Raw genomic sequence first — 27378 nt, 5'->3', positions numbered from 1 at the left:
TGCAGCTCTGGGTCGACTGGGGCCAGAACTGACCGTGTACTGGCCTAGGGTGTCATAGTTCCCCGCCCAGCTTTGATGTGTTGCGCTCTGTCCCTCGATCGAGGAGGGTCTTGCTCTCTCGCTTTCGGAGCAAGAAAGCCTGAACTTTGCTCCAGAGAGGGGCCCATACCTTCATTCAGGGAAGGAGCCGGCCATTTTGGGACCGAGATGAGGAGAAATCTCTTCTCTCGGGGAAGGAGCCGGCCATTTTGGGATCGAGATCAGGAGAAATCTCTTCACTCTCGGGGAAGGAGTCGGCCATTTTGGGACCGAGATCAGGAGAAATCTCTTCTCTCGGGGAAGGAGTCGGCCATTTTGGGACCGAGATGAGGAGAAATCTCTTCTCTCGGGGAAGGAGTCGGCCATTTTGGGACCGAGATGAGGAGAAATCTCTTCTCTCGGGGAAGGAGTCGGCCATTTTGGGACCGAGATCAGGAGAAATCTCTTCTCTCGGGGAAGGAGTCGGCCATTTTGGGACCGAGATGAGGAGAAATCTCTTCACTCGGGGAAGGAATCGGTCATTTTGGGGACTTGAGATGAGGAGAATGTCTTCACTTGGGCAAGGAGTCAGCCATTTTTATACTCAGATGAGGAGAAATCTCTTCACTCAAAGGCTTTGTGAATCTTTGGAATTCTCCACTCAGAAATATTTACGGTTGTGGGATGGACCGGTTTTTGGTCACTCGGGGAATCATGAGAAATGTTGAGCGGGCGGGGCAATGGAGTCAAATTTCTACAGTGTATTTGGGACCCTTTTCTGGAAGTTTGTTCTAGGACCAAGAAGAGAACAGGCCAGATTGGGCTTTACTGATGAGTAATGAACCAGAATTGACTGTGATGGAGCATCTTGTAAATAGTGATCATAGTACAGTGGTGCATAGTACACAGTACTGTCTGAGGGTGAACCAGACCGTTTGTCGACCTTGGCCTCCGTTATCCTCTCCATCATCATAACTACCTGTTTCCAGCTCTACCCACCCCTGCACCCTCCTCCTCTCTCTCTCCCGCCCCCCCCCTCCCTCCCCCGTCTCATCTGCCAGTACCCTCATCGGAGCAAGACTCAACTATTCCAGTTCATTTCTCGGCAATCCTTCCAACTTCACTCAGTCCGCGGCCGCCCTGGTCGGGTGAGGGCCCATCGGAGGGCGGGGGGGGCCTATACGGGACAGGGCAATTTTTGGGTGGGCGGTCCGGGTGGGGCGGGCGGCCGATCGGGGGCACTATGTTTAAGGTCCAGCTCCACGGTCTGAGTCCGTCATGGAGATCTGCGCGGCCACTGGTGCCCGCCGCCGTGCGCATGCGTGGCCTCTGTCCCGGAAGTGCGGAGGCCCGTATCTGCAGCAAAAGCTCCTCGTTTCACGATGTTTCACTGCTAGCCCCCTGCAATGGCATTGGGGCCATCGTCCCAAAAACGGAGAATCCAGACCCTCTTAAACAAGTGTGCCTGAGTGCTAACCGTATTTAAAAGTGGATTGAGAGCTGAGATGGTTCTGTTGTTTGTGTGAAAGTAAAGATAGCAGTTAAGGGTCACTGTAATGATCAGAATTGTTTACGGGGCAATTGTAAGCTATTTTCTTGCGTGATGTTAAAGATATTTTAATACAGTGTTCATAATAATCTACTGTATCGTGAAATCACTCCTGGAGTGAGGTATCCTTTCCCCACACTCTTCCAAAATACAAATATTGGGGTTTGTGTCTGGTGTCTGAGCCTCTGTTGGGGTCTGGTCCAGGATCATAATACTGGTGTTTTAGTGGAAATTTATTAATATCACTTTTTTTTTTAATTAAGCTTTTTTGATTTGTGTACCCAATTCATTTTTTCAATTAAGGGGCAATTTAGCGCGGCCAATCCACCTAGCCTGCACATCTTTGGGTTGTGGGGGCGAAACCCACGCAAACACGGGGAGAATGTGCAAACTCCACACAGACAGTGACCCAGAGCCGGGATTGAACCTGGGACCTCGGCGCCGTGAGGCAGCAGTGCTAGCCCACTGCGCCACCGTGCTGCCCTAAATATCACTTTACTTCAGGGTACGGTCTAACTAAGGAGGTGCAGAGTCGTTGCCCAGGGGCCTCCACTTTGTGTCAGATTTATCAGTGTGAAGGAATGAAGGTCCAAACTTGCAAATAACGCCAAGTCAGGAGGGTTGCTCAGTTGCTCAGCTGGGAGCAGGGAGCTGCGATGGGGCATGGGCAGGTCCAGCGCGTGGGCACAAAGTGTGGCAGATAGAGTTCACCGCGGGCGAGAGGCCAGTCATCCACTTTGAGGTGCTTCCCCGCGGCTGGAGGGTGGGAACTGTGGGGGAACGGAGGGACTCGGGGCGTCCGTGTATCGCAGAAACCAGGCTGCAGGGTACAAACCTCGCGAGCTGGCCGGGACGTGGAGCATTGGTCCGTCTTTATGCCGAGTAACTGGGTTCGGCTATGGGGCACCCCTCCCCCCACCTCGGGAAGGGTGCAGCGACCCTTGGAGGGGGCAGCAGCGAGGGCATAGATTCGCAAGAATGAAACTGGGACTTAAAGGGGTTAAAATGAAGGCGGGGTTTGATGGGGGACTGTTTTCACTTGAGCAGGACCAGTGTGTGGATCCTTAAAATTAGCCATTCAAGGAGGGGTGGAAAAGAAGGGCAAGTCTCGAGCCCCCCCCCCCCCGGCACCCCGCACCATCCCAGGCGCAGGAAGCTGTTAAGGTTAAGGCTCTCCTTGAGATAGTTGACGATGGTTGGGAAAAGGGGACACGGAATATGAATGCAGTCGACATTGAAGGTCGGCCCATGACCTGATGTGAATTATGGAGCGGGCTCGAATAGCTGGATGGCCTCCTCCTCCTGTCAGGCAGCGAGATGGTGCGGGAATGGAGGAGAAGGATTGGGAAAGGCTGACGTGCGGTGGGTGTCCTCGCTGCGCCGGTTGGCGGACCGAGCGTTGTACCTCCTGAAGGATACGTCGGGGTTGGGGGAGGGCCGCAAGGGGCCACAGGGGACTTGATCGGAGATGCTTCGGGGGTAAGGGGAGGGTGGCAAACTCTATGAAAGATTGGCGGAGGGAGGGAGGGTAGGAGCCGCGGTGCGTTCTTCGGAGGGGTTAGTAGTTGGGCAGCGATGCCCTTCGTTCAGTTTTGGGGCCAGCTCTGTTCAGAGCGATACCGAGCCGGAGAGAGTGCTTTAAAAGCGTGCGGCGGAAAGTAGACGAGACCCCCCAGTCTCGCTGGAGTCCCGGCACACGTCGCGCTCCGTTAAGCCTTTAACTCCCCTGCCCACCCCATGACATTGGGACCCCATGACATTGTATTATTTCCAATGATGTAAGATGGTATTAACAGGTGTCCTGTATACTTTACCCCATCCACAGGTGATGTTCCTGGGGGAGCTTGAGGAGATTCTCGATGTTATCGAACCCTCTCAGTTTGTGAAGATTCAGGAAGCACTTTTCAAGCGGATAGCAAAATGTATCTCCAGCCCTCATTTCCAGGTCTGTGTCTATCAGCCTCACCCCCCCCTCCCTCTTCCTCACCCCCTCTCCCTCTTCCTCACCCCCCTCCCTCTTCCTCACCCCCCTCTCTCTCCCTCACCCCCTCCCTCTTCCTCACCCCCTCCCTATTACTCACCCCCTCTCCCTCTTCCTCACCCCCCTCCCTCTTCCTCACCCCCTCCCTCTTCCTCACCCCCCTCTCCCTCTTCCTCACCCCCCTCCCTCTTCCTCACCCCCCTCTCTCTCCCTCACCCCCTCTCTCTTCCTCACCCCCTCTCTCTTCCTCACCCCCTCTCTCTTCCTCACCCCCCTCTCTCTTCCTCACCCCCCTCTCTCTCCCTCACCCCCTCTCTCTTCCTCACCCCCTCTCTCTTCCTCACCCCCTCTCTCTTCCTCACCCCCCCTCTCTCTTCCTCACCCCCTCTCTCTTCCTCACCCCCTCTCTCTTCCTCACCACCCTCTCTCTTCCCCCCTCCGCCTCTCTCTTCCCCCCCCTCCGCCTCTCTCTTACCCCCTCCGCCTCTCTCTCTTACCCCCTCCGCCTCTCTCTCTCACCCCCTCCGCCTCTCTCTCTTACCCCCTCCGCCTCTCTCTCTTACCCCCTCCGCCTCTCTCTTCCCCCTTCCGCCTCTCTCTTCCCCCTTCCGCCTCTCTCTTCCCCCCCCTCCGCCTCTCTCTTCCCCCCCCTCCGCCTCTCCCTTCCCCCCCTCTGCCTCTCTCTTCCGCCACCTGCCTCTCCCTTCCCCCCCCCTCCGCCTCTCTCTTCCCCCCTCCGCCTCTCTCTTCCCCCCCTCCGCCTCTCTCTTTCCCCCCCTCTGCCTCTCTCTTCCCCCCTCCGCCTCTCTCTTCCCCCTCCGCCTCTCTCTTCCCCCCCCTCCGCCTCTCTCTTCCCACCCTCCGCCTCTCTCTTCCCACCCTCCGCCTCTCTCTTCCCACCCTCCGCCTCTCTCTTTCCCCCCCCCCCTCCGCCTCTCTCTTCCCCCTCCGCCTCTCTCTTGCCCCTCCGCCTCTCTCTTGCCCCTCCGCCTCTCTCTTCCCCCTCCGCCTCTCTCTTCCCCCTCCGCCTCTCTCTTCCCCCTCCGCCTCTATCTTCCCCCTCCACCTCTCTCTTCCCCCCCCTCCGCCTCTCTCTCTTCCCCCCTCCGCCTCTCTCTTCCCCCATCCGCCTCTCTCTCCCCCCCCTCCGCCTCTCTCTTCCCCCTCCGCCTCTCTCTTCCCCCTCCGCCTCTCTCTTCCCCCTCCGCCTCTCTCTTCCCCCTCCGCCTCTCTCTCCCCCTCCGCCTCTCTCTCCCCCCCTCCGCCTCTCTCCCCCCCCTCCGCCTCTCTCTCCCCCCTCCGCCTCTCTCTTCCCCCCTCCGCCTCTCTCTCCCCCCCGCCTCGCTCTCCCCCCCTCAGCCTCTCTCTTCCCCCTCCACCTCTTTCTTCCCCCCTCCGCCTCTCTCTCCCCCCCTCCGCCTCTCCCCCCCTCCGCTTCTCTCATCCTCCCCTCCGCCTCTTTCTTCCCCCCCTCCGCCTCTCTCTCCCCCCCCCCCACCTCTCCCTTCCCCCCCCCTCCGCCTCTCTCATCCTCCCCTCCGCCTCTCTCTTCCCCCCCTCCGCCTCTCTCTCCCCCCCTCCACCTCTCCCTTCCCCCCCTCCGCCTCTCCCTTCCCCCCCTCCGCCTCTCTCTTCCCCCCCTCCTCCTCTCTCTTCCCCCCCTCCGCCTCTCTCTTCCCCCCTCCGCCTCTCCCTTCCCCCCCCTCCGCCTCTCCCTTCCCCCCCTCCGCCTCTCTCTTCCCCCCCCTCCGCCTCTCCCTTCCCCCCCTCCGCCTCTCCCTTCCCCCCCTCCGCCTCTCTCTTCCCCCCCTCCGCCTCTCTCTTCCCCCCCCCTCCGCCTCTCTCTTCCCCCCCTCCGCCTCTCTCTTCCCCCCCTCCGCCTCTCTCTCCCCCCCTCCGCCTCTCTCTCCCCCCCTCCGCCTCTCTCTTCCCCCCCCTCCACCTCTCTCTTCCCCCCTGCGCCTCTCTCTCCCCCCCCCTCCGCCTCTCTCTCCCCCCTCCGCGTCTCTCTCCCCCCTCCGCCTCCCTCTCCCCCCTCCGCCTCTCTCTTCCCCCCCTCCGCCTCGCTCTTTCCCCCTCCGCCTCGCTCTTTCCCCCTCCGCCTCTCTCTTCCCCCTCCGCCTCTCTCTTCCCCCCCTCCGCCTCTCTCTTCCCCCCTCTGCCTCTCTCTTCTACCCTCCGCCTCTCTCTCCCCCCTCCGCCTCTCTCTCCCCCCCTCCGCCTCTCTCTCCCCCCTCCGCCTCTCTCTCCCCCCCTCCGCCTCTCTCTCCCCCCCTCCGCCTCTCTCTCCCCCCTCCGCCTCTCTCTCCCCCTCTCCGCCTCTCTCTCCCCCCCTCCGCCTCTCTCTCCCCCCCTCCGCCTCTCTCTCCCCCCTCCGCCTCTCTCTCCCCCCCTCCGCCCCTCTCTCCCCCCTCCGCCTCTCTCTCCCCCCCTCCGCCTCTCTCTCCCCCCCTCCGCCTCTCTCTCCCCCCCTCCGCCTCTCTCTCCCCCCCTCCGCCTCTCTCTCCCCCCCTCCGCCTCTCTCTCCCCCCCTCCGCCTCTCTCTCCCCCCCTCCGCCTCTCTCTCCCCCCCTCCGCCTCTCTCTCCCCCCCTCCGCCTCTCTCTCCCCCCCTCCGCCTCTCTCTCCCCCCCTCCGCCTCTCTCTCCCCCCCTCCGCCTCTTTCTCCCCCCCTCCGCCTCTCTCTCCCTCTCCCTCTGCTGCCCTCCCTCGCCTTGCTCAGGGTGCAGTGTTTGTACTGGGCTTTGTGAGAATGTTTCTGCTGTGATGATGGTTTGCGATATTCTGTGCAGGTGGCGGAGAGAGCGTTATACTTCTGGAACAATGAATACATCCTGAGTTTGATTGAGGAAAACTGCCAGGGAATCCTGCCCATCATGTTTGGCACACTCTACCGCGTGTCCAAGGAACATTGGAATCAGTAAGTACAAGTGGGGTTCACATCCTCACACTGCCCCCTGTCATAATATACACATCAGTATATGATGGTGCAGAGACACACACTGACTGACACACTGCAAGACCAATCAGCACACACAACACAGCAGCCAATCACCAGTTAGGGCACGGTCACTATAAAGACAGAGGGCACCAGTTTTCCCGCTCGTTCGGGATGCAGCCTCAGAGAGACAGAGCCCGCAGTCAGTAACATCCACCATGTGCTAGCAGTATAGGCTGGTCAGGTTAGGCATAGGTCTTCAGTCAATCTAACATAGTGTCGACCCACAGTGCAAGTATGTTTAACAGCTCTTAGTTAAATAAAATAGAGTTGGACTATTACAAGGGCAGCACGGTAGCATTGTGAATAACACAATTGCTTCACAGTTCCAGGGTCCCAGGTTCGATTCCGGCTTGGATCACTGTCTGTGCGGAGTCTGCACATCCTCCCCGTGTGTGCGTGGGTTTCCTCCGGGTGCTCCGGTTTCCTCCCACAGTCCAAAGATGTGCAGGTTAGGTGGATTGGCCATGATAAATTGCCCTTCGTGTCCAAAATTGCCCTTAGTGTTGGGTGGGGTTACTGGGTTATGGGGATCGGGTGGAGGTGTGGACCTTGGGTAGGGTGCTCTTTCCAAGAGCCGGTGCAGACTCGATGGGCCGAATGGCCTCCTTCTGCGCTGTAAATTCTATGAAAGTGTTGGTAGCCTGTCTATGTCACTGCTCAGGTAAACGCAGTCTCCACAGATCCAGAGTACCCAACACATCATGGTACCAGTATGTGATGTTAGAGCTTAATAGACCGAACTTCAAGTGATCTGCCTTCGACCAGCAATCAGCCATCCGGTAGTATGGACAGTGTCCGCCCTCCCCCGCCGCTCCGCATCACCGGCAACCTCGGTGCGAACTGGAAAATCTTTAAACAGCGATTCCAGCTATACCTCGAAGCTACAGACCTGGAAGCTGCCTCGAACGCCAGGAAGATTGCTCTCTTCCTTTCCACGGCCGGGGACCACGCCATCCATATCTTCAACTCTCTCACTTTCGCTGAAGGTGAAGACAAGTCCAAGTTCAAGACAGTCCTGCTCAAATTCGACAGTCACTGTGACATCGAGGTAAATGAAAGTTTTGAGCGCGATGTCTTTCAACAGCGTCTGCAGGGTAAGGATGAACCTTTTCAATCTTTCCTCACCCGCCTTCGCATCCTCGCGCAGTCCTGCAATTACGGCCCCACCTCCGACTCGATGATCCGCGACCAGATCGTTTTCGGTGTAATCGGACCCCCTACGCCAGCAGCTCCTCAAGGTTAAACAGCTCACCCTTGCGATAGCCATCGAGACCTGCGTTCTGCATGAACACGCCACTAACCGATACTCGCACATGCAGGCGGCTGAAACTGCGCGGCAAGGTCCCCACGAGGCAGAGCGGGTGCAAGCCATTAAACAACTCCAGGGCCGAAGCCTGGATGAGGGCGGCCATTTCGCGCGCTTTCATGCGCGCACTGACCGAGGGGACGGCGAGGCCGAAGACCGCACTGCGCAGGCACGCACTACTTACGACCGCACCGCGCATGCGCGGTGGCGTACCGAACGTTCTGACGTCACGCCGTGCGGCAACCGTGGCTCCGCCCACTTAAAGCGGCAATGTCCTGCAAAATCCCCACGCTGTCTCCAATGTGGCCAGCTTGGCCACGATGCAGCCCTATGCAGGTCTGCTCAACCTACTACCTCTCGTCGCTCCAACCAGCCACGCAGGGATGTCCGAACCATCCAGCCACCGGTCACCGATTCCCACTCCGACTTGATTCCGGACCTTGACACCGAGGACCCGAAAGCACCATTTCGGGTGGACATCATCACCAAACACAAGATGCTCCAGAAGACAAAAGGCAAGTCTCTCCCAATATTCGGCATTGATCCGGACAACGAGTGGTGTGCCACCCTCACGGTCAACCGATACCGCATCCGATCCCGCCTGGACACCGCCGCTTCAGCCAACGTCACTGTGCGGTCTGACCTCGGAAGCCTCCATGTCAAGCCTACCATCCTGCCATCCGCCTGCCAGTTTCTGGACTATAATGAGTAATGCCATTGCTGCCAGCGGCTCTTGCCAGCTTGAAGTGTCGCACCGGTCATTAAAGGCTAACCTGCCATTCGAAATAGTGGGATCCACTAAAGCCTCCCTGCTTGGTGCTCAGGCGTGCAAACTTCTAAACCTTGTCCAAAGGGTTCACTCCCTGTCACCCGCTGACGCTTCCGCACCTCAGGACGCTGACTTTCGGACACAGCTGAACGCCATCATCACCCGATACCACGGTGTGTTCGAGGGCATGGGCACACTCCCATACACTTATAAAATCTTGTTAAAACCAAATGCCACGCCTGTGATGCACGCACCTCGCAGGGTACCAGCACCCCTCAAGGACCCCCTCAAGCAGCAGCTGCAGGACCTCCAGGACCAGGGCGTCATTTCGAAAGTTACAGAACCGACTGACTGGGTCAGCTCTATGGTGTGCGTGAAAAGACCATCCGGCGAATTACGCATATGTATTGATCCCAAGGACCTCAACCGCAATATTATGAGAGAACACTATCCCATTCCAAAGCGCGAAGAACTCACCTGCGAGATGGCTCGCGCCAAACTTTTCACCAAGCTAGACGCATCCAAGGGGTTCTGGCAGATCCAACTCGACGCATCCAGTTGGAAGCTCTGCATCTTTAACACCCCGTTTGGCCGGTATTGCTACAACCGGATGCCGTTTGGCATCATCTCTGCATCGGACGTGTTCCACAGAATAATGAGCAGATGATGGAAGGTATCGAAGGGGTTCGCGTATATGTGGACGGCATCATCGTCTGGTCTACCACCCCGCAGGAGCACACAGATCGCCTCCAATGCGTCTTCCGACGAATCCGCGAGCAAGGCCTCCGCCTCAACAGGGCCAAATGCTCCTTTGGTCAAACAGAACTTAAATTCCTCAGTTTGGCGTGCAGCCGGGTGCTGACAAGGCATCTGCCATTAAGGCCATGAAGACACCGGAGGACAAGAAGGCAGTCCTCCGCTTCCCGGGCATGGTCAATCTCCTGGGGAAATTCATCCCTAACCTCGCCTCCCACGCCACGGCTCTCAGGAACCTGGTTAAGAAGACGACCGAGTTCCAATGGCTCCCCGCCCACGAACAAGAATGGCGGGAACTCAGGGCGAAGCTGACCAAGGCCCCGGTGTTGGCATGTTTCGATCCGGCCAAAGAAACAAAGATCTCCACGGATGCCAGTCAGTCCGGCATTGGAGCAGCGCTCCTTCAACGTGACGACGCCTCCTCGGGCTCCTGTCGCATACGCGTCACGTGCAATGACGCCCACCAACCAGCGCTATGCGCAAATTGAAAGAGTGCCTGGGCCTTCTTACCGGAGTCGTCAAATTCCATGACTATGTCTATGGACTCCCAAAGTTCACAGTCGAGACAGACCACAGGCCACTGGTCAATATCATTCAAAAAGACCTTAACGACATGACGCCGCGCCTGCAGCACATTCTCCTTAAACTCAGGCGGTACGACTTCGAACCCGTCTACACCCCGGGTAAGGAGCTCATCATCGCCGGTGCACTCTCCCGATCTGTCACCACACCCTGCGACCCAGCGGGCTTCGTGTGCCAAATTGATGCTCAGGTGGCATTCGCCGCATCCAATCTGCCCGCCACGGACGAACGACTCATCCAGATTCGTCGTGAGACGGCCAACGATCCCCTGCTCCAACGTGTCATGCGCCACCTGTCAGACGGGTGGCTCAAGGGCCAATGCCCTCAATTCTAGAACATTAAAGATGACCTGGCGGTGGTAGATAGAATTCTACTAAAGCTGGACAGGATCATCATTCCGCACAGCATGCGGAACCTCGTCCTTGAGCAGCTCTATGAGGGCCGCCTGGGAGTGGAGAAATGCCGCCGATGGGCCCATGTGGCAGTGTACCGGCCTGGAATCAACGAGGACATTGCCAACGCCGTTCTTAACTGCCCAACATGCCAGCGTTTCCAGCCTGCTCAGCCAAGGGAGACCTTGCAACCCCATGAGTTGGTCACGTCCCCCTGGACCAAAGTGGGCATCGACCTGTTCCATGCACTTGGCCGGGACTACGTCCTCATAGTGGACTATTTCTCAAACTACCCGGAGGTAGTTAGGCTACACGACCTCACCTCAACTGCGGTCATTCGGGTGTGCAAGGATACCTTCGCTCGGCATGGCATCCCGCTCACGGTCATGTCCGACAATGGCCCGTCTTTTGCCAGTCAGGAGTGGTCCAATTTTGCCAAACGATACAACTTCACACATGTCACGTCCAGTCCCCATTACCCCCAATCCAATGGCAAAGCTGAAAAGGGGGTGCACATTGTCAAACGACTCCTGTGCAAGGCGGCCGATGCAGGATCCGATTTTTACCTCGCCCTGTTTGCTTACAGATCAGCTCCATTGCCACCGGCCTGTCATCGGCCCAATTGTTGATGAATTGCACGCTGCGGACGACGGTGCCGGCCAGTCATGTCCCGGACTTGGACAACCTTCCGGTCCTTCGTCGAATGCAGTTGTCTCGGGCCTACCACAAATCGGCGTACGACGCCCGTGCCACGGATCTCCCTGCTCTGGCTCCTGTTGACGAGGTCCGTGTCCAACTTCCCGATCGTGGTTGGTCCGCCACCGCTGTGGTGCTCAGACAAGTGGCCCCCAGGTCATTTCTGGTTCGTCTACAAGGCTGCTCCCTTCGTCGCCGAAATAGGCGGGCACGACGACTCCTTCCTCGCTCGCCACCAGATCATGTTGCTATGGGCGAGGTGTTTTCAGAACCCCAAAATGTATCATGGAGTTCAACAAACCTCCCCCTTTAATGGATGTGTTGCTTTTCCGAGCACACGGCTTGTTCTCTAGGTGTGGGATTACAATTATGGACACGTGGGTTTTTAAACACAAAACACTGTTTATTCCATGAACTCAATTTAACATCTTAAATAAACATTGGATCTCTTAACGCCCCTTACTTCAAAGATAACTCAGAAAATATTGCAACAGTAAATAACTCCTTAAAATGTTCCTTCAAACTTCCAAGATACTTAACACCTTTAAACAGTCTCACATCAGGTTAAAGGATATATATATTTTCTGTAGAATGGCAGAGATATATTAGCTTGGTTGACTTCCGCTCCAGCACCTTGCTTTCTTCATGCAGCTCTCTGGACACACACAGACACACCCAAGCTGCTGTCTCAAACCTGGCTTTCTCCCTTCAAGCAGATCACAGTGAACCAGAACTTCTCAAGCTGCTGTCTCAAACTGGCTTTCTACTTTTAAACTGCTCTCAGCAAAACCAGCCAGGCACTTTTTAGCTGCTCTCAGCAAAACCAGCCAGGCACTTTTCAAACTGCCAAACCCAACTGCAAAATGGCTGACCTGAGCTGAGCTCCACCCACTCTGACATCACTGTTTTCTTAAAGGTACATTGCTTAAACATCCAGTTCTTAAAGGCACTCTCGCATGACACCTCCCCACCCCAAGAAAAAAAAATAAACAAACTTCAAGATGGTTTCATTTTTCACTTTTGCACCATCCACTAAGGAATGCACACAATAAATATACATTTTCATTTCAAGAAAACACACACAAACTGGGATGATGATTCTTCTTCCTCCAACCAAAATTCTTCTTGATCGACAGTCTCTTTGAACAGTCTCTGCACGATCCATCCGTTCCTCTACTCCTCTGCATTTCTCTTCAGAATCAGATACTTTAGTTCAATCTGACCACAGCTCCCTTGCAATTCTCCAATACAGGAACATTGGTGATCACAGCTTTCAGGCCGTCAAATGCCTGTTGAAAGTCTGCTGTCCATTGAAATTTTTTACGTTTCTTCAGCAAGTCCAGCGGAGTAATCACGCCACAAAACCTTTGGACAACTGTTCGATCAAATTCATTCATGCTAAGAACTCGCATTATCTCCCTTCGGCTTGAGGGTATCGGAAACCCCTCAAGGAAAATGATTCAGGCTTCTCCAAATTCACTTTCGGCTAGGTTCATCACCAAACCCGCCTCCTGAAGTCGATCGAAGAACTCCATACGATGGTTTAAATGTTCTTTCCATGTCTGGAAGTTGGAAATAAAAGCGGATTGTCTCTCTTTCTCCATGCAATCCTTCAATGGTGGGACAGGATAAGTGTCTGTTCTTGTAACTGCATTCACCTTTCGATAGTCCACACACAACCCTTGGGTACCATCTGGTTTAGGTACCATCACTATGGGTGAGCTCCATTGGCTGCAATCCACTTCAATTATGCTATTTTTCAGCATACACTCAATCTCTCTGTTAACCTGTGCCAATTTTAAAGGGTTAAGTCTATATGGATGTTGTTTGATAGGAACAGCATTTCCCACATCTACACCATTTTAGTACTTCCCAATTTATCTCTACAAACTTGCCCATGTAATATCAATAACTTTCAGGTCAGTTCGTTTTTCCTCTGGAAGGTAACTTAACAATTCATCCCAATTTTTAAGAACATCCTCATTTTCCAATTTAATTTGAGGTATGTCAAATTCACAGTCATCTGGATTTGGTTCATCACTTTGAGTTAGAATCATTAAAACCTCCTTTTTCACTCCTTCCCTTTCAAAGTACCTTTTAAGCATATTCACATGGCACGCTCGGTGAGTCTTCCTTCTATCTGGTGTTTTTACCACATAATTCACCTCACTTAATTTCCTTTCAATCTGATACGGTCCACAAAACCTAGCTTTTAAAGGCTCCCCTACCACTGGTAACAACACTAAAACTTTATCCCCACTGGCAAAACTACGGACTTTGGATTTCTTGTCCGCTACCAGTTTCATCACATTTTGTGCAACTTTCAAATGTTGTCTAGCCAATTCACCTGCTTTATTTAATCGTTCCCTAAAATTTGACACGTAATCCAATAGTGTAACTTCCGATTTCTCACCCACCAATTTTTCCTCAATCAATTTAAGTGGTCCTCTTACCTCATGACCAAAAATGAGTTCAAAAGGACTAAATTTGGTAGACTCATTAACTGCATCCCTAATTGCAAACAATACGAATGGGATTCCTTTATCCCAATCCTCTGGATAATCTTGACAATACGCCCTCAACATTGTCTTTAACGTCTGATGCCACCTTTCTAACGCTCCCTGCGATTCTGGATGGTACGCAGTTGATTTAAATTGTTTTATTCCTAAGCTATCCATAAGTTCTTTGAATAACTTTGAAGTAAAATTTGTTCCTTGATCCGATTGAATTTATGTGGGTAGTCCATATCTAGTAAAGAATTGAAGTAACTCCTCCACAATCCTTTTAGCTGTAATATAACGTACTGGAATGGCCTCTGGAAACCTAGTAGACACATCCATTACAGTCAAAAGATATTGATTCCCACTTTTTGTTTTAGGAAGCGGTCCTACACAATCGATTAGGGCCCTTGTAAAAGGTTCCTCAAATGCTGGAATGGGTATTAAGGGCGCTGGTTTTATCACTGCTTGAGGTTCCCCTGTCACTTGACATGTGTGACATGATCGACAAAATGTAACTACATCTTTATGTAGTCCAGGCCAATAAAAATGTTTCTGGATTTTAGCTTGAGTTTTCCTTATTCCCAAATGACCTCCCACTGGTACCTCATGTGCAACTCGCAACACCTCCTTTCTATACCCTACCGGCAATACTACTTGTTGAACTTCTGCCCACTTTTCATCCGCCTGCATATGTACAGGTCTCCAATTTCTCATCAAGACATCATTTTTACGGTAATAACACTCTGGTATACTCTCAGATTCCTCTTCCGTATATGCTTTCTGATATATCCGTTTTATTTCTACATCTTTCTGTTGTAACTCCGCCAATTTTCCTGAACTAAAAATATCCGCCTCATCCTCCACCTGTTCTTGTCCTTTTTCAACCATCTGATCAAAAATCGTTTCTGATAATTGCACTTCAACTTCATCTTCACTCTTTGATTTCTCCTCTTGTCTTAACCGGTGACTTTGCGACCTTGTTATTACACAATCCTAAAAAATCCCAGGTTATTCGTCCTTCAACCCTTCAGTTGACTGATTTTCCACTGGCTTATTAACCACAGTAGGCATCACTCCCACCTGCGATCCAGCTATATCATTACCCAAGATAAACTGTATTCCTGGACAAGATAGTTTACCTATTACTCCTACTACCGCTTCACCACTCTTCACTGGACTTTCCAACCTTACCTTATATAATGGAACACTACTCTTCTCACCCTGAATTCCACATATCACCACCTTTTCTGGCAACATTCTTCCCAAACTACATAATTCCTCATCTCTTACCATTAAAGATTGACTAGCCCCTGTATCTCTTAAAATTGTGACTTCATTACCTGCTCCTCCTGATACACATGAGTAAACTTTCCCCACACAAGCAAATTCTTTAAAGACATCTGGCACCTTCTGAATAATTACTTCTTGAACAGGCTGTACAATCGTTTGCACCTCCTTCACTTCCCTTGGGCTTTCCTTTACCACTCTAACAAATCCCACTGTCTTATCCTGTTTTACCACATCAGCCTTCCCAGTGCTTTTCTTCAACCACCAACACTGACTTTACACGGCCTAGTTTATTACAGTGAAAACATCTGAAACCTTTCATTTTTCCACCCTCCTGGATTTATTTTTTAATCTGAGGTACACTCTCTTTATTGTCTCCCATCAGATCACCTTTACCTTTACCACTTGAGTATTTCTCATGTCCCCAGTTTCTATCCCTCACCGGCTGAAACTGATGTCGGAAACCAATCTTTGATTTATGAACTAATTCATAATCATCTGCCATTTCTGCTGCTAATCTCGCAGTTTTAACCCTCTGTTCTTCCACATGAGTTCTCACTACATCAGGAATTGAATTTTTAAACTCCTCCAAAAGTATTATTTTTCTGAGAGCTTCATACGTTTGGTCTATTTTCAAAGCCCTTATCCACCTATCAAAATTACTCTGTTTGAGCCTTTCAAACTCCATGTATGTTTGACCAAATTCTTTCCTTAAATTTCTAAACCTTTGTCTGTAAGCTTCAGGCACTAGCTCATATGCACTTAAGATGGATTTCTTCACCTCCTCATACGTTCCAGATACCTCCTCCGGGTGTGATGCAAATACTTCACTAGCTCTACCTACCAGCTTTGTTTGAATCAGTAATACCCACATGTCCTGTGGCCATTTCACTTGTTTAGCTACCTTCTCAAATGAAATGAAAAAGGCTTCCACTTCCTTCTCGTCAAACCTTGGCAATGCTTGGACGTATTTAAATAGATTCCCACCAAGCCTTCGACTATGATGCTCTTTCTCACTATCCTCATCACTATCCTCCAACTGTACGTTTCCCTTTACGTCTGCCAATTTTAACTGATTGTCATGTTTCATGGCCATTTTCTGAAGTTCAAACTCCCTCTCTTTAACTTTTTCCCTGATCTGTATCTCCCTTTTTCTTTTTGTTCTGCTAGAGCCATTCTTTCTTTTCTCCTTTCTCTCTCTCCTTTTCTTTTTCCTCTCTCTCTTTCTCTTTCCTCTCTCTCACTCTCATATTCCAGCCGCTTTAATTCTTTCTCGTGTTCCATTTGTTTAATTTGCAACTGAATTTTTGCCATTTCCAATGAGTCAAACTCTATCTCAGGCAACTTTAAATGCTGAACCACCGCCATAATTACCTCATCTTTTCGCATTTTGTCAGGTAATGTTAACTGCAATGTTCTTGCCAAATCTAACAGTCTGCTTTTCGTTTCTGTCCGTAAAGTACTGCGTGTGACCGTCTCCACCCCAAAATCTTCTGAGCCTCTGAAAGAGCCATTGTTCACAACACTCTCCCCACTTAAACTAAAATACCACACCGGAAAGCAACAATCCTTCACTGTCTTTAAGTTCACGAAAGCCAATCCAATCGATAGACTTTTATCCCCCTCGAGCCCCCAATTGTTATGGACGAGGCTTTTTCAGTACCCCAAAATGTATCATGGAGTTCAACAAACCTCCCCCTTTAATGTATTTGTTGCTTTTCCGAGCACACGGCTTGTTCCCTAGGTGTGGGATTACAATTATGGACACGTGGGTTTTTGAACACAAAACACTGTTTATTCCATGAACTCAACTTAACATCTTAGATAAACATTGGATCTCTTAACACCCCTTACTTCAAAGATAACTCAGAAAATATTGCAACAGTAAATAACTCCTTAAAATGTTCCTTCAAACATCCAAGAGACTTAACACCTTTAAACAGTATCACATCAGGTTAAAGGATATATATATTTTCTGTGGAATGGCAGAGATATATTAGCTTGGGTGAATTCCGCTCCAGCACCTTGCTTTTGTCCTGCAGCTCTCTGGACACACACAGACACACCCAAGCTGCTTTCTCAAATCTGGCTTTCTCCCTTCAAGCAGCTCACAACAAACCAGAACTTCTCAAGCTGCTGTCTCAAACTGGCTTTCTGCTTTTAAACTGGTCTCAGCAAAACCAGCCAGGCACTTTTCAAACTGCAAAACCAAACTGCAAAATGGCTGACCTGAGCTGAGCTCCACCCACTCTATGACGTCACTGTTTTCTTAAAGGTACATTGCTTAAACATCCAGTTCTTAAAGGCACTCTCGCATGACAATGCCCTGCCGCGCCGTCACGACGAACCCGTCACGGACTTTGCAGATCTCCCTTTCGCTCTGCCACCCTCGGAGTCTGACACAGTCCCGCCCATTCCAGAACAGGCGGCCCCTGACCCACCTTTGAGGCGGTCAACCAGAATTTGTCGCCCACCTCAGAGACTGAATTTATGAACTGCCTGAATTCATGGACTCTTTGAACTCATGAACTGATTGTTTCGTTACCCTGTTTGATTAACTCACTGTTTGTACATACTGTTGATCTAGTTATATTTTGTGTTACATATTTGGAAGGAATAACAGGAATGCGGAATATTTGGCTAATGGTAAAGTTCTTGGAAGTGTGGATGAGCAGAGGGATCTCGGTGTCCATGTACATAGATCCCTGAAAGTTGCCACCCAGGTTGATAGGGTTGTGAAGAAGGCCTATGGAGTGTTGGCCTTTATTGGTAGAGGGATTGAGTTCCGGAGTCAGGAGGTCATGTTGCAGCTGTACAGAACTCTGGTACGGCCGCATTTGGAGTATTGTGTACAGTTCTGGTCACCGCATTATAGGAAGGACGTGGAGGCTTTGGAGCGGGTGCAGAGGAGATTTACCAGGATGTTGCCTGGTATGGAGGGAATATCTTATGAGGAAAGGCTGATGGACTTGAGGTTGTTTTCGTTGGAGAGAAGAAGGTTAAGAGGAGACTTAATAGAGGCATACAAAATGATCAGGGGGTTGGATAGGGTGGACAGTGAGAGCCTTCTCCCGCGGATGGATATGGCTGGCACGAGGGGACAAAGCTTTAAACTGAGGGGTAATAGATAGAGGACGGAGGTCAGAGGTAGGTTCTTTACGCAAAGAGTAGTGAGGCCGTGGAATGCCCTACCTGCTACAGTAGTGAACTCGCCAACATTGAGGGCATTTAAAAGTTTATTGGATAAACATATGGATGATAATGGCATAGTGTAGGTTAGATGGCTTTTGTTTTGGTGCAACACCGTGGGCCGAAGGGCCTGTACTGCGCTGTATCGTTCTATGTTCTATATTGTCCATCTGCACTAGACACCTTCCAATGTAAATATCTTAGAGTTTCTGTACATAGTCCTGTAAATATGCTCGCATGTGCCACACATAGTTAGGAACATTCGCATACTACATTATTTATTGCCACAAACATTTTTTTTAGAAAAAGGGGGATGTCATAATATACACATCAGTATATGATGGTGCAGAGACACACACTGACTGACACACTGCAAGACCAATCAACACACACAACACAGCAGCCAATCACCAGTTAGGGCACGGTCACTATAAAGACAGAGGGCACCAGTTTTCCCGCTCGTTCGGGATGCAGCCTCAGAGAGACAGAGCCCGCAGTCAGTAACATCCACCATGTGCTAGCAGTACAGGCTGGTCAGGTTAGGCATAGGTCTTCAGTCAATCTAACATAGTGTCGACCCACAGTGCAAGTATGTTTAACAGCTCTTAGTTAAATAAATTAGGGTTGTACTATTACAAGTGTTGGTAGCCTGTCTATGTTACGGCTAAGGTAAACGCAGTCTCCACAGATCCAGAGTACCCAACACATCATCTCCCCACCCGCTCTCGTAAATACTGACACACTCCACCTTGTAAATACTGACGGACAGCCCCGTGTAAATACTCACAGTCCCGTGTAAAAACTGACGCACAGCCCCGTGTAAATACTGACACACAGCCCAGTGTAAACACTGACGCACAGCCCCGTGTAAATACTGATGCATAGCCCCGTGTAAATACTGACACACAGCCCAGTGTAAACACTGACGCACAGCCCCGTGTAAATACTGACGCACAGCCCCGTGTAAATACTGACGCACAGCCCCGTGTAAATACTGACGCACAGCCCAATGTAAACACTGATGCGCAGCCCCATGTAAATACTGACGCACAGCCCCATGTAAATACTGACGCACAGCCCAGTGTAAATACTGACACACAGCCCAGTGTAAACACTGACGCACAACCCCGTGTAAACACTGACGCACAGCCCCATGTAAATACTGACACACAGCCCAGTGTAAACACTGACGCACAACCCCGTGTAAATACTGACGCACAGCCCCGTGTAAACACTGACGCACAACCCCGTGTAAATACTGACGCATAGCCCCGTGTAAATACTGACACACAGCCCCGTGTAAATACTCATGCACAGCCCCATGTAAATACTCATGCACAGCCCCATGTAAATACTCACGCACAGCCCCGTGTAAATACTGACACACAGCCCCGTGTAAATACTGACACACAGCCCAGTGTAAACACAGACGCACAACCCCGTGTAAATACTGACGCACAGCCCCGTGTAAACACTGACGCACAACCCCGTGTAAATACTGACGCATAGCCCCGTGTAAATACTGACACACAGCCCAGTGTAAACACTGACGCACAGCCCCGTGTAAATACTGACGCACAGCCCCGTGTAAATACTGACGCACAGCCCAATGTAAACACTGATGCGCAGCCCCGTGTAAATACTGACACACAGCCCCGTGTAAATACTGACGCACAGCCCCGTGTAAACACTGACGCACAGCCCCGTGTAATTCCTGACGCACAGCCCCGTGTAAATACTCACACACAGCTCCGTGTAAATACTGACGCACAGCCCCGTGTAAATACTGATGCACAGCCCCGTGTAAATACTGACGCACAGCCCCGTGTAAACACTGACGCACAGCCCCGTGTAAATACTGACGCACAACCCCGTGTAAATACTGACGCACAGCCCCGTGTAAATACTAACACACAGCCCGGTGTAAACACTGACGCACAGCCCCGTGTAAATACTGACGCACAGCCCCGTGTAAATACTCACACAGCCCCGTGTAAACACTGACGCACAGCCCCGGGTCAATACTGACGCACAGCCCAGTGTAAATACTGACACACAGCCCGGTGTAAATACTGACGCACAGCCCCGTGTAAATACTGACACACAGCCCGGTGTAAACACTGACGCACAGCCCCGTGTAAATACTGACGCACAGCCCCATGTAAACACTGACGCACAGCCCCGTGTAAACACTGACGCACAGCCCCGTGTCAATACTGACGCACAGCCCCGTGTCAATACTGACGCACAGCCCCGTGTAAATACTCACGCACAGCCCCGTGTAAATACTCACGCACAGCCCCGTGTAAATACTGATGCACAGCCCCGTGTAAATACTGATGCACAGCCCCGTGTAAATACTGATGCACAGCCCCGTGTAAATACTGACGCACAGCCCCGTGTAAATACGCACGCACAGCCCTGTGTAAATACTGACGCACAGCCCCGTGTCAATACTGACGCACAGCCCCGTGTAAATACTGACGCACAGAACCGTGTCAATACTGACGCACAGCCCTTTGTAAATACTGACGCACAGCCCCGTGTAAACACTGACGCACAGCCCCGTGTAAACACTGACGCACAGCCCCGTGTAAATACTGACGCACAGCCCCGTGTAAACACTGACGCACAGCCCCGTGTAAACACTGACGCACAGCCCCGTGTCAATACTGACGCGCAGCCCCGTGTAAATACTGACGCACAGAACCGTGTAAACACTGACGCACAGCCCCGTGTAAATACTCACACACAGCCCCGTGTAAACACTGACGCACAGCCCCGTGTAAACACTGACGCACAGCCCCGTGTAAATACTCACACACAGCCCCGTGTAAATACTCACACACAGCCCCATGTAAACACTGACGCACAGCCCCATGTAAACACTGACGCACAGCCCCATGTAAACACTGACGCACAGAACCGTGTCAATACTGACGCACAGCCCAGTGTAAATACTGACACACAGCCCCGTGTCAATACTGACGCACAGCCCCGTGTCAATACTGACGCACAGCCCCGTGTAAACACTGACGCACAGCCCCGTGTAAACACTGACGCACAGCCCCGTGTAAATACTGACGCACAGCCCCGTGTAAATACTCACGCACAGCCCTTTGTAAATACTGACGCACAGCCCCATGTAAACACTGATACACAGCCCCGTGTAAACACTGACGAACAGCCCCGTGTCAATACTCCCGCACAGCCCCGTGTAAATACTCACGCACAGCCCCGTGTAAATACTGACGCACAGCCCCGTGTAAATACTCACGCACAGCCCTTTGTAAATACTGACGCACAGCCCCGTGTAAACACTGATACACAGCCCCGTGTAAACACTGACGAACAGCCCCGTGTCAATACTCCCGCACAGCCCCGTGTAAATACTCACGCACAGCCCCGTGTAAATACTGACGCACAGCCCCGTGTAAATACTCACGCACAGCCCTGTGTAAATACTCACGCACAGCCCCGTGTAAACACTGACGCACAGCCCCGTGTAAATACTCACGCACAGCCCCGTGTAAACACTGATGCACAGCCCCGTGTAAACACTGATGCACAGCCCCGTGTAAACACTGATGCACAGCCCCGTGTAAACACTCGCACAGCCCCGTGTAAACACTCGCACAGCCCCGTGTAAACACTCGCACAGCCCCGTGTAAACACTCGCACAGCCCCGTGTAAATACTCACACAGCCCCGTGTAAACACTGACGCACAGCCCCGTGTCAATACTGACGCACAGACCCATGTAAACACTGACGCACAGCCCCATGTAAATACTGATGCACAGCCCAGTGTAAATACTGACACACAGCCCGGTGTAAACACTGACGCCCAGCCCCGTGTAAATACTGACGCACAGCCCCCTGTAAACACTGACGCACAGCCCCGTGTAAACACTGACGCACAGCCCCGTGTCAATACTGACGCACAGCCGCGTGTAAATACTGATGCACAGCCCCGTGTAAATACTCACGCACAGCCCCGTGTAAATACTCACGCACAGCCCTGTGTAAATACTGACGCACAACCCCGTGTCAATACTGACGCACAGCCCCGTGTAAACACTGACGCACAGAACCGTGTCAATACTGACGCACAGCCCTTTGTAAATACTGACGCACAGCCCCGTGTAAACACTTACGCACAGCCCCGTGTAAACACTCGCACAGCCCCGTGTAAACACTCGCACAGCCCCGTGTAAACACTCGCACAGCCCCGTGTAAATACTCACACAGCTCCGTGTAAATACTCACACAGCCCCGTGTAAACACTGACGCACAGCCCCGTGTCAATACTGACGCACAGCCCCGTGTAAATACTGACGCACAGAACCGTGTAAACACTGACGCACAGCCCCGTGTAAACACTGATGCACAGCCCCGTGTAAATACTCACGCACAGCCCCATGTAAACACTGACGCACAGCCCCATGTAAATACTGACGCACAGCCCCGCGTAAATACTGACGCACAGCCACGTGTAAATACTCACGCACAGCCCCGTGTAAATACTCACGCACAGCCCCGTGTAAATACTGACGCACAGCCCCATGTAAACACTGACGCACAGCCCCGTGTAAATACTGACGCACAGCCCCGTGTAAATACTGACGCACAGCCCCGTGTAAATACTGACGCACAGCCTCGTGTAAATACTGACGCACAGCCCCGTGTAAATACTGACGCACAGCCCCGTGTAAACACTGACGCACAGCCCCGTGTAAATACTGACGCACAGCCCCGTGTAAATACTGACGCACAGCCCCGTGTAAATACTAACGCACAGCCCCGTGTAAACACTGTCGCACAGCCCCGTGTAAATACTCACACAGCCCCGTGTAAACACTGATGCACAGCCCCGTGTAAACACTCGCACAGCCCCGTGTAAACACTCACACAGCCCCGTGTAAATACTCACACAGCCCCGTGTCAATACTGACGCACAGCCCCGTGTCAATACTGACGCACAGCCCCGTGTAAACACTGACGCACAGCCCCATGTAAATACTGACGCACAGCCCAGTGTAAATACTGACACACAGCCCGGTGTAAACACTGACGCACAGCCCCGTGTAAACACTGACGCACAGCCCCGTGTAAACACTGACGCACAGCCCCGTGTAAACACTGACGCACAGCCCCGTGTAAACACTGACGCACAGCCCCGTGTAAACACTAACGCACAGCCCCGTGTAAACACTGTGCATGGCCCCGTGTAAATACTGACGCACAGCCCCGTGTAAACACTGACGCACAGCCCCGTGTAAAAACTGACGCACAGCCCCTTGTAAATACTGACACACAGCCCACTGTAAACACTGACGCACAGCCCCGTGTAAATACTGACGCACAGCCCCGTGTAAATACTGACACACAGCTCCGTGTAAATACTGACACACAGCCCCGTGTAAATACTGACGCACAGCCCCGTGTAAATACTGACGCACAGCCCCATGTAAATACTCACACACAGCCCCGTGTAAATACTGACACACAGCCCCGTGTAAATACTGACGCACAGCCCCGTGTAAATACTGACGCACAGCTCCGTGTAAATACTGACACACAGCCCCGTGTAAATACTGACGCACAGCCCCGTGTAAACACTGACGCACAGCCCCGTGTAAACACTGACGCACAGCCCCGTGTAAACACTGACGCACAGCCCCGTGTAAACACTCACGCACAACCCCGTGTAAACACTGACACACAGCCCCATGTAAACACTGATGCACAGCCCCGTGTATACACTGACAGACAGCCCCGTGTAAATACTGACGCACAGCCCAGTGTAAACACTGAGGCACAGCCCCATGTAAATACTGATGCACAGCCCCGTGTCAATACTGACGCACAGCCCCGTGTCAATACTCACGCACAGCCCCGTGTAAACACTGACGCACAGCCCCGTGTAAATACTGATGCACAGCCCCGTGTAAATACTGACGCCCAGCCCCGTGTCAATACTGACGCACAGCCCCGTGTAAACACTGATGCACAGCCCCGTGTCAATACTGACGCACAGCCCCGTGTAAACACTGACGCACAGAACCGTGTCAATACTGACGCACTGCCCTTTGTAAACGCTGACGCACAGCCCCATGTAAACACTGACGCACAGCCCCGTGTAAACACTGACGCACAGCCCCGTGTAAATACTGACGCACAGCCCCGTGTAAATACTGACGCACAGCCCCGTGTAAACACTGACGCACAGCCCCGTGTCAATACTGACGCACAGCCCCGTGTAAATACTGTCGCACAGAACCGTGTAAACACTGACGCACAGCCCCGTGTAAATACTGACGCACAGCCTCGTGTAAACACTGACGCACAGCCCCGTGTAAATACTGACGCACAGCCCCGTGTAAATACTGACGCACAGCCCCGTGTAAATACTGACGCACAGCCCCGTGTAAATACTGACGCACAGCCCCGTGTAAACACTGACGCACCGCCCTGTGTAAACACTGACACACAGCCCTGTGTAAACACTGACACACAGCCCTGTGTAAACACTGACACACTGCTCCGTGTAAATACTCACACACAGCCCCATGTAAATACTGACGCACAGCCCCGTGTAAATACTGATGCACAGCCCCGTGTAAATACTGACGCACTGCCCCGTGTAAACACTAACGCACAGCCCCGTGTAAACACTGTGCATGGCCCCATGTAAATACTGACGCACAGCCCCGTGTAAACACTGACGCACAGCCCCGTGTATAAACTGACGCACAGCCCCTTGTAAATACTGACACACAGCCCACAGTAAATACTGACGCACAGCCCCGTGTAAATACTGACGCACAGCCCCGTGTAAATACTGACACACAGCCCCGTGTAAATACTGACACACAGCCCCGTGTAAATACTGACGCACAGCCCCGTGTAAATTCTGATGCACAGCCCCGTGTAAAATACTCACACACAGCCCCATGTAAACACTGACGCACAGCCCCATGTATACACTGACGCACAGCCCCGTGTAAACACTGACGCACAGCCCCGTGTAAATACTGACGCACAGCCCCATGTAAACACTGACGCGCAACCCCGTGTAAACACTGACACACAGCCCCATGTAAACACTGACGCACAACCCCGTGTAAACACTGACACACAGCCCCGTGTAAATACTGACGCACAGCCCCGTGTAAACACTGACACACAGCCCAGTGTAAACACTGAGGCACAGCCCCATGTAAATACTGATGCACAGCCCCGTGTCAATACTGACGCGCAGCCCCGTGTAAATACTGACGCACAGCCCCATGTAAACACTGACGCGCAACCCCGTGTAAACACTGACACACAGCCCCATGTAAACACTGACGCACAACCCCGTGTAAACACTGACACACAGCCCCGTGTAAACACTGACGCACAGCCCCGTGTAAACACTGACACACAGCCCAGTGTAAACACTGACGCACAGCCCCATGTAAACACTGACGCACAGCCCCGTGTAAATACTGACGCACAGCCCCGTGTAAATACTGACGCACAGCCCCGTGTAAATACTCACACACAGCCCCATGTAAACACTGACGCACAGCCCCATGTAAACACTGACGCACAGCCCCGTGTAAACACTGACGCACAGCCCCGTGTAAATACTGACGCACAGCCCCATGTAAACACTGACGCACAACCCCGTGTAAACACTGACACACAGCCCCATGTAAACACTGACACACAGCCCCCTGTAAATACTGACGCACAGCCCCGTGTAAATACTGACGCACAGCCCCGTGTAAATACAGACGCACAGCCCCGTGTAAATACTGACGCACAGCCCCGTGTAAATACTCACGCACAGCCCCGTGTAAACACTGACGCACAGCCCCATGTAAATACTGACGCACAGCCCCGCGTAAATACTGACGCACAGCCCCGTGTAAATACTCACGCACAGCCCCGTGTAAATACTCACGCACAGCCCCGCGTAAATACTGACGCACAGCCCCGCGTAAATACTCACACAGCCCCGTGTCAATACTGACGCACAGCCCCGTGTAAACACTGACGCACAGCCCCGTGTAAATACTGACGCACAGCCCCATGTAAACACTGACGCACCACCCCGTGTAAACACTGACACACAGCCCCCTGTAAATAATGACGCACAGCCCCGTGTAAACACTGACACACAGCCCAGTGTAAACACTGAGGCACAGCCCCATGTAAATACTGATGCACAGCCCCGTGTCAATACTGACGCGCAGCCCCGTGTAAATAATGACGCACAGCCCCATGTAAATACTGACGCACAGCCCCATGTAAATACTGACGCACAGTCCCATGTAAACACTGACGCACAGCCCCGTGTAAATACTGACGCACAGCCCCGTGTAAATACTCACGCACAGCCCCGTGTAAATACTGACGCACTGCCCCATGTAAATACTCACGCACAGCCCCGTGTAAATACTGACGCACAGCCCCGTGTAAATACTCACGCACAGCCCCGTGTAAATACTGACGCACAGCCCCGTGTAAACACTGACGCACAGCCCCGTGTAAATACTGACGCACAGCCCCGTGTAAATACTGACGCACAGCCCCGTGTAAATACTGACGCACAGCCCCGTGTAAATACTGACGCACAGCCCCGTGTAAATACTGACGCACAGCCCCGTGTAAACACTGACGCACAGCCCAGTGTAAACACTGACGCACAGCCCCGTGTAAATACTGACGCACAGCCCCGTGTAAATACTGACACACAGCCCCGTGTAAATACTGACGCACAGCCCCGTGTAAATACTGACGCACAGCCCCGTGTAAACACTGACGCACAGCCCCGTGTAAATACAGACGCACAGCCCCATGTAAATACTCATGCACAGCCCCATGTAAATACTCATGCACAGCCCCATGTAAACACTGACGCACAGCCCCGTGTAAACACTGACGCACAGCCCCATGTAAATACTGACGCACAGCCCCATGTAAACACTGACGCACAGCCCCGTGTAAATACTGACGCACAGCCCCGTGTAAACACTGACGCACAGCCCCGTGTAAACACTCACGCACAGCCCCGTGTAAATACAGACGCACAGCCCCATGTAAATACTCACGCACAGCCCCATGTAAACACTGACGCACAGCCCCGTGTAAACACTGACGCACAGCCCCATGTAAATACTGACGCACAGCCCCATGTAAACACTGACGCACAGCCCCGTGTAAAAACTGACGCACAGCCCCTTGTAAATACTGACACACAGCCCACTGTAAACACTGACGCACAGCCCTGTTTAAATACTGACGCACAGCCCCGTGTAAATACTGACACACGGCCCCGTGTAAATACTGACGCACAGCCCC

At 52.3% G+C, this 27378-nt stretch overlaps 1 protein-coding gene across 1 annotated transcript in view; it reads left to right on the top strand.

Annotated features, from left to right (window-relative positions):
• The first annotated feature begins 3350 nt into the window (after positions 1-3350).
• Positions 3351-27378, top strand: part of LOC140400224 (serine/threonine-protein phosphatase 2A 56 kDa regulatory subunit epsilon isoform-like) — a 30215-nt gene continuing 6187 nt past the window's right edge. Inside the window, exons 1-2 of the mRNA XM_072489691.1 lie at positions 3351-3512; positions 6340-6467. Of these exons, the coding sequence (XP_072345792.1) occupies positions 3351-3512; positions 6340-6467 (290 nt within the window). The remainder of the gene's footprint in view (positions 3513-6339; positions 6468-27378) is intronic.

Source organism: Scyliorhinus torazame, chromosome 24 (genome assembly GCF_047496885.1).
Source record: "Scyliorhinus torazame isolate Kashiwa2021f chromosome 24, sScyTor2.1, whole genome shotgun sequence".
Classification (NCBI taxonomy): Eukaryota; Metazoa; Chordata; class Chondrichthyes; order Carcharhiniformes; family Scyliorhinidae; genus Scyliorhinus; species Scyliorhinus torazame.
The sequence above is the reverse complement of the archived record's forward strand: the minus strand, read 5'-3'. Positions and strand labels throughout refer to the sequence as shown.